General features: G+C 34.5%; 1 protein-coding gene across 1 annotated transcript in view; it reads right to left on the bottom strand.

Moving 5' to 3' along the window:
- Positions 1 to 11519, bottom strand: part of LOC126367996 (protein O-mannosyl-transferase TMTC2) — a 112630-nt gene extending 101111 nt beyond the window's left edge. The window contains exons 1-2 of the mRNA XM_050011818.1: positions 11245 to 11519; positions 1579 to 1708 (exon numbers count right to left, since the gene is read on the bottom strand). Coding sequence (XP_049867775.1) covers positions 1579 to 1667 — 89 coding nt within the window. The 5' untranslated portion in view covers positions 1668 to 1708; positions 11245 to 11519. The remainder of the gene's footprint in view (positions 1 to 1578; positions 1709 to 11244) is intronic.
- Between the last annotated feature and the right edge of the window lie 2452 nt (positions 11520 to 13971).

Here is a 13971-nt window from a genome sequence, read left to right as displayed (position 1 = left end):
CTCAATCAGCGCTTATCGTTACCGACCCACTAGGGTCGATTCATTCTTTCAAATATTTTTCCCCTCAGGCCTGTTGTCTTAAACGTTGTACCGGGTGAGCCTTCAGCGCTCCCCATTTGTCCGGCCAAGTAGTTAATGCCATCTGCGGAAAATCTTCAATAAGTCAAAAAAAAGGTACGGTAATAAGTAGCCTGGCACATAATTCAAATTATTTAAAAAAAACTTATTCGAATGAAATATCTAACAGCAAACATAATATATTATCCAAAAAATCTGATCACAGAAAAACGTTGGTCAAAAGGAAATAGCAACTTACGCTTCCATAATGTAAGAGCAGGACGACAGTTTATCGTACTATATTATCTCTAATTCTGCTTTAGGATTGAATGCTCTTAATGTATAAGCAAGTGGCTGAACATTACAGACTGTTTAACTACAATACGAGAGGCGACTTGGCATAAACCAAGTCCAAGAATTCAACAGGTGACCACTTCTACTGGCTTAGCTTGGCTGGCTTAGATCAAAGGATTGTCAAAGTGTCTGAACAAAACGGTCATATCATTATCTAACACGTTCTTTCATGGTTCTTTAGATGGTTCCCTCGTATCTAGTGATGAAATATACTTTGTCGTTTAAGGCCTGTTAAAAAGACTTGACTCATTTTAAAAGCCTCACTTTCAATAGACTAGTCTTTTAACTCTCAAGTCTGTTAACCCTTAACACTCACAACTTAAAAATGCAATGGCAAGTCGAGTTCTTAAAAATTAAGACTTGCGTCCTTCGATCATATAATATAGGCTTGAGTATTTTGTTTTTCATCATTACTTATTCTCAAGTCATATCAACTGAAAGGTATTCCCTAAATGTCTACCCGTAGTATTGGACGTTTTAACATGTTACATGGAAAAATTAGTCCGGATTAAGTGCCAACCTATAAACGCCGCGAGTTGAATATTCGATATTTTTAGGCATCCATCGTTCGGGAAGAATAATGAAAACCTGTGAGTTTATCTGAAAATATCGACTGGATTGGAGATATGTTTGCAATGCGTTGATTCCTTTATTCCTATTTTTTACTTCTTTTATTTTATCTACTATAAGAAAATACGAGCTGTTTATCAGATTTCATTTTATCGAATGTTACTTGTTTTAAATTAAAATATTTTCGAAAATTAAATTGCCTGTTGTTTTATCTTTATAGCTATAACACGTTTTGAAGCAATAAAAGAATACCAATAGTTGAAATGACTAATATCTTATCAACTTGTATGGCTACATGTACATATACTTGTACAGGGTGTAAGTGACATCGTAATAAAAAAAAAAACCTCTTGATATTAACTGAGAATCATGGACTGAATCCTTCCCCTGAGTATTCGTAGCGATGTCACTCACACCCTGTATGTATAATGATGTATAAATTCAATTCAATGCTTGATGAATGGCTTTTGTGTGATCCCAATTCTCCCAGTGTCACGTTTGATAACGAAGTGCGGCTACACCTAGTTATAGCCGGTTAGAACTAGCTAAGTGGCTACACGCACTTCGGGTATTAGACGTAACATATAAATCAATTACCTGTCATCGTAAACGAAGCCAGCATCCAAGGTGTTGTAGTAGAGGAGGAATGCCAGCAGGGCACTCGCCGCCGTCACCCAGCGGTCCATCGTGCTCCCGCTTCTACATCAGACACCGCCCTGCTTCGCTTCTGGAACAATAGACGAGACGACGTCAAAATTATGTATTTCAATACTTACTAAAAGGTTGGACTCGTGTGGATGACACTTTTAGCACATTATTTATTTACATTATTTTTTTCAAGACAGAATTATATTACCACAGATCATTAATACATGATTACTAAGCGTACACTGCTGTCCGTTCCTAACCCCATTATACAACAACAAACACAGAAATTTCGTTTTCTCTGCTTATAGTTACTTAAAAAGACTCAACTTAGTTAAGAGTCTTTTTGTAAATATTTCTTTTTATTTTGGTGCAATAAAGTGTATTTGTATTGTATTGTATTGTAAATAAAACAGTACTTTATTTTTTGAGAATCTGTCCTTATGAGACAAAAGGAGAAGATCCTTCATCTTACAACTACTTAAGAACAACGTACCCACCAATTTACCCACCTCACCCACCTTCTGTTAGTAGAACACAATCGATCTGTCTAATCTCGACTTATACATCACTATGCTAATGAACGTCATAACGTTGGCTCATATGTTTTGACAAATCTAACTCGTACCGCGTATTGAAACTATTGTAAAATATTGTCTATATTCAAATATAAACACTGACGGTACTGAACTAGTCATTCAATCTAATACTACCTAAATATAAAATCTTACAAAAAGAAAACGAGACTGAATTAAAAAAGTATTTGTGAGTCATCATTATGCGTATCAAATCCTATCACGATACTCCTAATCAGCATCCGATACGTTCATTCCCCTCTGAACATGCAGTCTCGAATAATTAATTGATTTTGAGTTCCATCGCGCAAGTTAAACTATTGGACCCAGCTGTTGCAATATGACAGAAGTCGTTACCAAAGTCAAACACCTTTGGAGACTTAGAACTTTGACGACAGGGTGGCTCTAGAGCAGACTAGTATGACGTAGACACGCGCCCACTCACGCCCGTCATCTCTATCGAGGTGGGTATAACCACCCAGAAGTGGTACCGATGCTATAAGTGTTCACGATTCACGACATAAAATTTATAATCTGTGTCAAGTGTATGTACTGTAAGTTGCGAACAGAGCCGCAAGTTAAAACTATATTTTATTTAATTTCACTACGAAACTATAATGTATCCCTGTTTAAGGAATTTACGATAAATCGGAAAATAAAGATTAAACAATTTTTTTAAGTATCTCCAGCTAAGACTACCTTATTTTTTAAGAGGTTTGAGAAATGTATAGATACCATAAATATTAACACATAAGCATATAATAAGGAATAATACTACGTAATTAATTTCTACGTTGTTTTATTTAAATACCTACCCTAGACTAGAGCCAAACATTGAGTAGGGTCTAGACCAAACTTAAACACTAAAGTCTGAGTACCCATTAACTGCTAAATTACATTACAAATAATTGAAAATAATCGAGAAATTCGACCCATCAGTTAAAACTATATTATTATAAAACTTCGAATATCAAAAACAATGATTAATATAATTTTAAATTGAGATCACTTCATTCAGTTTGATAATAAATAAGTACTACATCAATTAAACACGTATTATGACAGCAACCCGCTATAGTGTTAGTTTTCATATAAGTACTTACTCATTTCCGACACAATCTTTACGCATATTATAATTGTTTGTTAAGTTTTCCTTTTTAGTGAAACACATAATGGAAAGCTAGCGTATTATAACGAATATTCCTAAGGAACGTTTTACTGAATTATAAAATATTTTTCTCCGCTAGATACAGTGTTTGTTTCTCCGAAATATTTACAAGTACCTACTTACATGCTTTCATTACAAGTAACGTTTAAAATTCGAACGTCGCTGTAATGAGAATATAATTTGTATCCACGCATCTTTGGCCACGAATTTATTATGTCACACATACTTAAATACGTATGTTATAAGTCTCCAACCTTGTTATTACGTAAATTAAAATCCGTGACTTTCGGATGTTGGACACAAATGAGCGATTTAAAAGCGGTAACAACCAACGCTCTTTCCATTTGGAACATTTTTCACGTCGCGTCGTGTCATCACATTAACCAGATTTACGTTCCATTCCAACTTCATTACTTTAAAGCCTTTTTCAATTTTTAGATGGATAGTGACTCGGGAGAGACGGTTCCCTTTTAAAACCAGGACGTAGCATTATGTTCTTTTAAATCAGGTGAGTGTTAAGTTTGCACTCATTTATCGCCACTTTGGAATTTACTCGCATGTAATCGTGTAAATTATTGCCTTCTGGCTTCTTTTGTACTTGCATCTGCAGAAAGCCCTCTTGAGAGCCTTTTATTTTGCTTAAACTCTTTAAATGGAAGCTGTTTTCTTTCAAATACCATTTATTTCTCACAACAAGTGAAACGTTTGTTGCATTCATTTTAAATCGAATTGTGTAATTACGAAGTATGGCATGATGTCCTCGCTGTGCGTCTTGGATATAACTACCTATCGTAAAATATATGCGTTCACATAGACACTGCGGGAGTTCATACATTTCTCAGTCTTATAAAAACTTCCACGCAAATGATTTTAATCCATTAGTATCCCAAATAAAAAGAAACTCGCCTTCAATATTTAAAAAATAATTAAGTATACTTCATATTCTTCTGGTGTGCTCTTTATCATCCTGATACTAAGTTGCAAACGTTCCACGTTTTTAAAAACGTTAAGAAATACTGGTTTTAAACTACGAGACTTCATTGCAAACGTTGTCTGTCGCTCGGCTGAAGTCGTGCGAACACGAGTAACGCGACTTTCCACGAGTTTACCCGATTTTCCACGTTATTACACGTTAACTAAATTTGTGCCTCGGCTGCGCTCTTCTAGTTACACATCGATCATTCCCAACCTGATATTAATTTGAGGAAATATGTTTACCGCCAAGCATAATCACGTATAGGTTAATTGTATCGAACCATGACATAGTTTCTTGTTGGAGTATGACAATTTCAATGAATATCAATACTTTTAAGACCATTTTTTATACGAATCATAAGCTTTCTGTTAACGTTATTGACAAATCGTACGGTAAAATAAACAGGGTAGGTATGTAACTTGTAATAAAAATAAATGACTGGATTTTCCTTGAGACGACAATAAAAATGGGTCAGCGACACTAAATTACATTTTTCCAGGTGTGAAAAACTTAATTACACCGGGAAACAATGTTGCGACATCGTTGTAGCTGGGCGGCGCAACTTCTCCCTTTTTTACAAGAGTACTTCACTTTAAAATGAATAGACGTTTCTAGTTTTATGAATAAAGAATAAGCCAATTGTTTCCATGTGAATTTAAAATAGGTACATTTTCCACTTCAAGGGCAAACTAAATAGTTTATATTGCAAAAATATACGTTTTAGCCTGTGCTTTAAAGGATTTTACTCGACGTATACAGGTAAAAAAGAGCAGCGTGCATCAAAGCAGCGTTTGAGCTAAAAGAAAACATGTAAACAAATAAAGAAGATCTTATAATGTTTATTTGCCGTCCGCTGCGTCAATCTGAACGGTAACGTAAACAAGCAAATTGGGATGCTTAGCTAATGTTGTCATACTTCACTTGTCAGTCCAGAAAGTACATCCAAAAATAGTATAGTACAAAATCAGCTTTCGCTTAACATCTTACTTATACAATCTACATAATTCAAAACACGCTTAGCTACCGATAACTAGACCATCACATTTTCGTTTGCATTAGATTTTGCTTAATAAATGTTTTAAAACGATAAGATTAGCAGTTCAGTAATAATCCTGTTCAAAATTACTAAATCGCAACTCTTTGATCCAATATTGACTCACTCTATCAAGCGAATAGATTTTCGGGTCAGATACTTTGTAGAAATTTTGGGAATTGTTAGAAACGCAGCAGTAAATTCCGAGTTATAAACCGTCATAACAAATGTAAGGCATCAGCAAAATTAAACCAATTCACCGAAAAGAAATCGCCGAGTTCGCGTAGAAGTTAATCCGGGTAAACGAGTAATAACTCTGTTTCATTTGTTATGGGGAAGTGAACCAATCGCGCAGCGCAAATAACCGGCGTTTGTCGAGCGAAAATAGACAGGAGATCAGATACAGGTAAATAATCCCGCATGACTTGGAAAGAGGAATCTTCCACTATTATCTCAAAGCTCGCCTCCCAACTCGATCCAACGAAAACAGACTTGTTTACTGAATCCGTGATGCGAAACGCAGCGGCTAACAAGGCTTTAATATTAATGTTGTCACAATAAAACGACTGTCTCAAACGAAAGATTCTTTTAAAACTTTTTTTGATTAAATGATATGCGATATTTTGCTAAAATATCCACCGAGTTTGTGGAATATTATTTTTGTGACATTAAACTCGTCTAAGGTGACTAGAAAAATTCTTGGAAAACGTTTACGGTTGCCGATGACGATTTTCCTCCTCTTTGATTGTTATTGTTATTTGATATTTCCAATGTTGATACGTGTAAGTCATCTTATTGAATGTATGCATTATAACGTGTATCAATCCACACTCGCAAGGATTCACACGCGTCGAGGTCGCGTACTCCGGCGTATCTCCACATAGAGCCTCTTTCACACAAGATTAACGCTCAATTCTAAAGGTAAATGCCGTTTCAAAAGCCATAAATTTCTCCCGTGCCTCGTTACACCCGCGAGAACTCGCAAAATCGGAAATTAGTAAGAGAAACTCCGACTATGCGAATAGACATGAATTTGCCGACGACTTAGTAAACAATGGCAAAGGAAACGTGAATGTTGCTCATTGTGAAAGTTCGTTGAAAAAGACAGAGAGCACTTCCCAAGGTGATACACTCTCAGTGATGGTTATTTTTACTTTGCTCTTTATTTTTCTCTTGATTTTATTATACTTAGTATAATTGTAATTATTTTAGCCCAGACGGTCTTCCCCACATTGACCTTATATGCGAAGTGGCAAAACAATCAGCGTTTCTTTAATACAGTCTACGAGTGGTGAAATAATCAAACCACACACATTTAAACAAGTACTAAAGAAGTATTAACGTATCTACAAAATATTACAAGCCGTGAAAATAATGCTGTAACCATTCCTTTTTAGCGCACATTCTAGCGAAAAGAAAATCCTAGTCATTACAATAATTCTGTGAAAAAAACTAAAAGACGTTTCCTCTAAAACGTTAGGGATATAAAAGTTTATAGCGTTATATAATAAGGCTGTAAGAGTAATTTAAGAGCAAAACGAAACCTTGGAGACGATTTGTACACGCTTGACCGATTTTCTCGTTAATGACGAAATTTACGATATCAAAGAACCCGTAAATCGTAATGTTGAGACATTACACGATTTTACTTTTCAAGCGAGTTCCTTAAGGATATTAAATAAATATATTAAGTACATAATATTTTATGTTCACGTCATAAACCTGGCGGATTGAGCAGGGTAAAAGAGTAGTAGCTTCATAAACAGGCTAGATACATTCTACTATGCTGAGTATAGGCAGAATGTCATTGATACTTTCATTCATAGTTGTACTTGCGAGTATATGAACGGCGGGGGATCAAAAATATCTAAAAATCTTTGTTAACCCTTTCACGGACATAGGCCATAAGTCATTGATGGTTCATAAAAGGTATGTCACATTGGAATCGGAACGTTCGTAGACGTTCTGTCCTTGAAAGTGTTAATTACCATCTGTCTATTCAAATGAAATCTTGCATAATAAACCTTTTGCCGCCTCATTACAAAAACGAAGACTAAAAGATAATAACAGGTTTAAAATACAGTCAACGCCACGAATTAAGTCCACGGATTTTAATAGAACTAATTGACAAGTCATCATAATTCTATGCAGAATCTGTGACACTAGCGCCGCGGCCGCGTGACTTTTTTTGTGGCGTATTTATCCTCGTCATCCGTTTTTTTTTCTGTGTTTTGTAAGGTGTGGTGGATGTTTTATCCATTATTCGATGTTTAACAATGGAATCAAATAAACGAACATAAAATATCCAGTCAAAAATAGAGTGACTCTAATTAAAAACGCGCTAGGCAAGCGTCACTCAATTTGCAATATCGATCTTGACCAAAATGTGCCGCCTAAAAGTCATAGTACTTTCTGAAATGCTCTACTAATGACGATAAAATAAACAGAACTTTGCACAGTAAATATTATGTGCAATGCGACTTGAGTTTCTTATTCGAATGAAAGCAGTTTTGCCAAATTAAAAATCAATATGGTTTTATTTATTAATTTATTTAAATATTTGTTGTACACAGCACAACACAGAAATATAATAAATATATCAACAAGAAGAGAGATAAATTGTATGAGGTTTAGTTTTATTAAAATTTCTACCGTATGTTCATTGTAATTAAGTTTAATTGGATGTATATTTGTTGAGTTACACCTGATTATGATTCATGCGATCCTAATAAGAATTTCATTTTGTAGGGAAGAAAACTAGCAACATGCATCAAGTAATTGAGAAGCAAGTCTTTTCACAGCGAATTAAGTATGTTTTATCAATTATATATATCAATTTCCTTAATTTAATATTGGAATTGTACTATATTCGTAGGTATTTGTTGAACTTCTAAACACGAGTACCAAATATCGAATTGAAAAATATGTTTAATTACTTAAGTTTAACTTTATCATTTAACTTGGAATAGAGTAAGTTTCATCGACATTAATAATAGTAGTTTTCAAGTCATGCTCAAAAATATATTTAAAATTTAAAACCAACCAGTTGTGGTTAATAAAATTATTTTTATATTGTTTTTCTTTTTAATGTATTTTCGTATTCTGTGCGTGATTTTACAATTTTAGTTGAATGAAATGAACACAAACGTGCTAAATAAATGGTATTTTATAACAAAATAAAATGAAACAAAATATTAACCCCAAATTCCCTCGGGGTCGGTTTTAATGACTTACAATGGAGCTGACATTATATGTATTATATATATGCATATATACACTTATACATGTTTTTTAATTCCAGTTACTCTACTCTATGCCATATTAAACATGAAAGTTGCCTCGAACTTTTACAAATTTCAATCCATATTCGTTTATTTTTTTTTTTGTTTTTATATTTTGCAAACAGACTCGGTTCGGGAGTCGGTCGGTACATATATTATATATATTGGTATATATATTGGTTGGTATAACTGAACCGGTTATATGTTACCGAATATATATAAAGATGAAGAACTGTCACAGGATATTTTGATAAACTATTCAAAAGACAACTTACAGTCACGTAAGTCCAAAGACTTAAGTAAGTTGTCGTAAGTTGTCTTTTGAAGAGTTTCTGGCTTCTACCCCCTTCAACAGTAATCATTCCCAAAACAAACAGCAAAATTACATTATGAGTCGGTACTTAATTAGTTTAGAAAATTGTTTCTGTAGTTCGCCGAATTTTCTTTATATTGTCTTTTGTTTTTATATACATACATAAAAGGGGTAGGCAGTGTTGTATATTAGTGGTTGTGGTTGTGTTGTAGATTAGTGGGCGTATATACATACGCCCACTAATCTCCAGCTATTATTATTATTTGTTATAGTATTATTGTAAAAATCGACAACCGGGTCTGTTATGGTAGTGTCTGTATATATCATAGGATTATAACACATGAATATTATACCAATAGGTTATTTCGGGCATTAACTTTTATAGGCGTGACTTTTTTTGTAAATTTCCCTAAGATGGCATTCCTACATGGTCAAACAAGTAAAGAGCCCCAATTCACCCGGACTTCTGCGAGATTCTAATCCCAATGTCGATTTTTTTATGCTTGCAAAATTTGTGCATGGTTATGTGAAAAAAAAATTATTGAACTTAACGTGAATTTAGTTTTATCCTTCAAAACATACACTACCTAATATAAGCTAACTACTATATCACAATTGGGGTAGACAGAAGTGCATCCATCATAAGTACTAACTAACTAAGTAAACTAAGTATAGTTCATCTTATGATGGCCCACACACCCAAACTTTCTATTAGATCAACGTGACAGGTGGAGACCCATATCGCCATCTATAATGGTCAAGCTAACTGTGGTAGTGAAAACTGCACTTTAAGATAAATTAATAACAAATTTTATGTAAAAAATAAAATATTAATGCATTATTTATGAGAACTCACAATTAATAATATCGTGGTTAACGCAAAGTTATGCGCCCACGTTTCAGTTTGTTAATTATCAAAATAAATGAACACGATAATATAGGCTTCATTTGGAAATACATATCAAATCAAATATAAGTACTCATTTTCACACAAACAATACATACGAATATTTAGCAACAGTACAAATGGAAAATACCTCAAATTTAAATATTGAATACGATAATAATATTAATTGTACATATTTGTGGTCTATATTGTACCTACAATTTAGATTAGTTTACATATTTATATAGGTATTATAAATAATTTAGATTAGTTTACATATTTATAACACATACTTAATTTACGGTAAATTACTACTGTAACCAAATGTATTCATTCGTAAAGGCAAATAATAAAATTATAACACAAACATTTTCTAAGAATAGACCAGCAACCCCGTAAAGAATAAAAAATATTTTCTATTTGTTACGAAAAGGCAATAACCTCAAAATATATTTAGGCACACGTGGCCCAAGGCTGCACGTTCGAATCGTTAAATAAAATGTTCAATATCATTGGAGCCGTAAAGGGGTTATGAGATCGGCACGGGGTGACAACTGTCCTCGAAAATTTTCCGAAGGTGCCAATATGGCAGGCGTGCCAATTCAATACTTTCAACATTTTCTGTTATTATCTGCTACGAATGACTACGAAATTGCTACGGCGCTACGGTGCTACGGAATAATGTACCGCGAATGTGCAAGAATGATTTGAAACCGATCCCACGTGAGTTTGTTTTTATTCTCTGTCCACAATTAAATGAATATGTAACTCTCTAAAATGCAATTAATACAAGTAATTATACAAAAAGTAGTCGACTTAAAGTAAAAGTAGCACCCGATTTATCAAACTTAAGTAAATTTTAAGACTCTACTCCCTGAAAAACCCCTTTTTATCCCTTAGATATCAAGTTTCGAATCTCGTTTTATACCTTGTCTGGGCCTATAAAGTATATCCATGCAATATTTCAAGTTTCTAGGAAGATTTGTGAGAGAGGGGGGTTCGGCTTTTATAGATAAGCTAAGGTAAATGCTATAAGTCTTCCGAATACCCGAGATTGTTTGTGTACGTGATATTCTCCGGAGTATCAGGTTCTAGATACTCTGTACACTTCATGTATAAATTATATGACAGCGTAACATATCACATATTTTATCTTGCGTCAAGAATTTGTTATTGCTGTTTCTCTTCCATCTTTTATTATTCTGATGTTTAATAAAAATAAGTGAAGCAAAATGAAGCCGACAAATAAATATAAAACGAAATTGTAATGGATGATAAACAAGCGTTTGAATTGTACAAATACTGTATTTTACGATATAAAATATTTCAGGACGTCACTCGGCATAAGCAAATAAATATCAAAATACTACGTTCATAATATATTACCTTTCTGTCATACAATCCTTTGTTCACTTCATAATTTAATTTTGTGCACTTATCGAGTGTCCGGTTCGTGATTAAGTGGTAAACGAATTTGCGTTTTAAGGACAGATGTTATTTACAAATATTCTTGGGGGAAATATTTGTTTAGAGTGCGGGTGTATCGCTCCGGAGCGGCCGTGAGGCGGCTGTGTGAGCGGGAGGCGCGGACCGGCCGACCGGAGACTCACTACAAAGAGCAGCGTGGCGACGGCGGCCCCCGGGACCCATGGCCGGCGCTCCTCTCGCCCGCCGCTTCCCGACTAACGTCGGACTACACGACACATCTGCATTTAAGAAGCCGCTATCGTTATGCGACTAATCGATTGGTCGGAGCGAGTGGCACTGTCTTCCATCCCGCTCCCCTCGGCCTCCTCTCTCTTTCGCCGCTCGCGCACGCGCCCTACACCCTCAGTCTCTTTTAAAAGTAGCGGAAAGTAAATAAACTCATACGAACTGTTTGTTGAGAACAGAAGATGCAGTGGAAGTCGAAAATTCATTTGAAATTGGGCGGTGCGGCGAGAATAAAAAACGATGTCATTTTTTTCCCCGTTTTGGTATTGTTAATATAGTCGGTGGGTAGACTTTGGTGCTTTGTAATAAGGAAAAATGTTGGGTGATGTGGCCAGAACGAAACGTCACTTGTTGCGCTGAGACTTTGTTACGGCGATGAAAGAAAAGCCACGCACGACTTGCACGCCACCCGGGCACCCCCTCCCTTGTTTCTACCTTTAATTAATTCAAACGCGTTTTGCTGACACATTCAGTCGTGAACAGGCTAACAAAGTTGTTGATTACAAACAGATATGATTGACGACTGGCTTGAAATGAAACAATGTATATTTCCCGAGACAAGTTGTCATCGCAAACCAGTTGGCGAACACTCTAAAGTTTACCTGTGTCTTCGAAGACTTTGATCAATATTTCCTCCTTTTCTTTGAAGAAAGTTATAAGGTAATACGTATATTTCGTTCTAAATACAATGATTGGGGAAGAAAAGCTATGAAATCGATGAATCAAGTTACAAAACAAAGCGCTCTAACAATGTTTAAGTACCTGGAAGTACCTCTATTTTTTTTAAATAAACGCTTCCCAATCTAAGATTAACTTGACTGTTTTAAAATTATTTTTTTAAATATCTTTCGGGATATGTATAAGTAAGAAAAATAAATGTGTGGCAATCAATGACTAGATAATTTGATATATTAACCTAATACCCTCATTACTTTCTTTATTACTGTCTTTTACAACTTGTGCCTCTGAAACAGGAATAAATGATCTATTAAAGAATGACTATGACTAACTGAATTTGAATTTAAATGCTGTCAAGTTTCATAGCTGATTCCATTGATTCACACTGTAAAGTGTAATCAACGTATAGGACAACTTCAATCTACAATTAAAAAATCTAGTTCCTTCCCACTGTTGTCATCAAATTCAATATTTAAAAGAAGTACTTTTTTATTTAACTCTATAAAAGGTAGTCTTTAAACTGCCTCTTGCTTCACTGGAGATAGGTACTATATAGTCTACAAGATGACGCAGTACGCCAACAAGTCGTGAGGAAGGTACAATATTCCATGTAGAACTAGCAGTAGTGACGTCATTGCGCAGGCAGACCAGCCACTAATGGGTATGTTACATTTATGGAACACGGCAATGCTTTTACGCGGCTGCATTATTAGGATGTGATTGCTGGTGGTTCATAGGCCATGCGTACCCGGACCACTTAGGGATGCCCTAAGAAAATATCCACAGCCATAGAGCTTATATAAGCGCATGCGTAGAGATGCAACTATTCTTAATGTCTTATTCTGCAAAGATTTGCGACTGTAGTGGCTCTCAAATTTTGTACCGGATGAGAGTATTCAGCGCTCCCCATTTGTCCGGCCGCTAAATTAATGCCAAAAAAACTATCGTTGCGGATTAAGCACATTCTTAGCAATGCTTATGAATAATAATTATTTAAAAATATTTTGTTGCAATAGTGCGAAAAATATTCTTATGTTATGTAAAAATATGTATACGTACCTCAAGTAGTATCAAGTATTATCATAATGTCGTATGATAATCATTCCGCCTAAATACAATAGGTGAAAGGAAAGATAAATGAGGATATTTATGTAGATAACTTCTTGTCATCCTACATTATATCCAAAAGATATTACGTACAATTTTATTTTATAAATACATTGGCAAAAGAATACCACAAAATGCTACGTCGTAAAATAAAACCAATTAAGAAACTGCTTCAAAATCCTTTTCATACAGGAGATATTAAATTTCTGCTTAATTAATAACTTCCTTTCAAATTACGGAACCAATAAATAATATTAATTGTTATTGTTTCCTGTCTTTTCTCATGAGATCATTAAAATGAATATTCTCACGTTCCTGTCGACACTTGCATATTTTGTAAGTCATTTGAGTAAGTGCACTTAATCAAAAAAAACATAAGAAGACTGTTACCTCAAGTTATAAAATAAAATAAAATAAAATAAATAAATAAAATATACGTCTTTGGTATTCGTGTGTTCTTTGCAATTTTATTCTTTTTTATTTCATAAATAAATTACCCGACACATACCACTAAATTTAAATATTAATAATAAACAATTTATCCAGAATATCACCCACGTGTACAATCATAGAACATACATAAACAGCCTATATACATGTCTCACTGTAACTACC

Source organism: Pectinophora gossypiella, chromosome 7, assembly GCF_024362695.1.
Source record: "Pectinophora gossypiella chromosome 7, ilPecGoss1.1, whole genome shotgun sequence".
NCBI classification, from domain to species: Eukaryota; Metazoa; Arthropoda; class Insecta; order Lepidoptera; family Gelechiidae; genus Pectinophora; species Pectinophora gossypiella.
The sequence above is the reverse complement of the archived record's forward strand: the minus strand, read 5'-3'. Positions and strand labels throughout refer to the sequence as shown.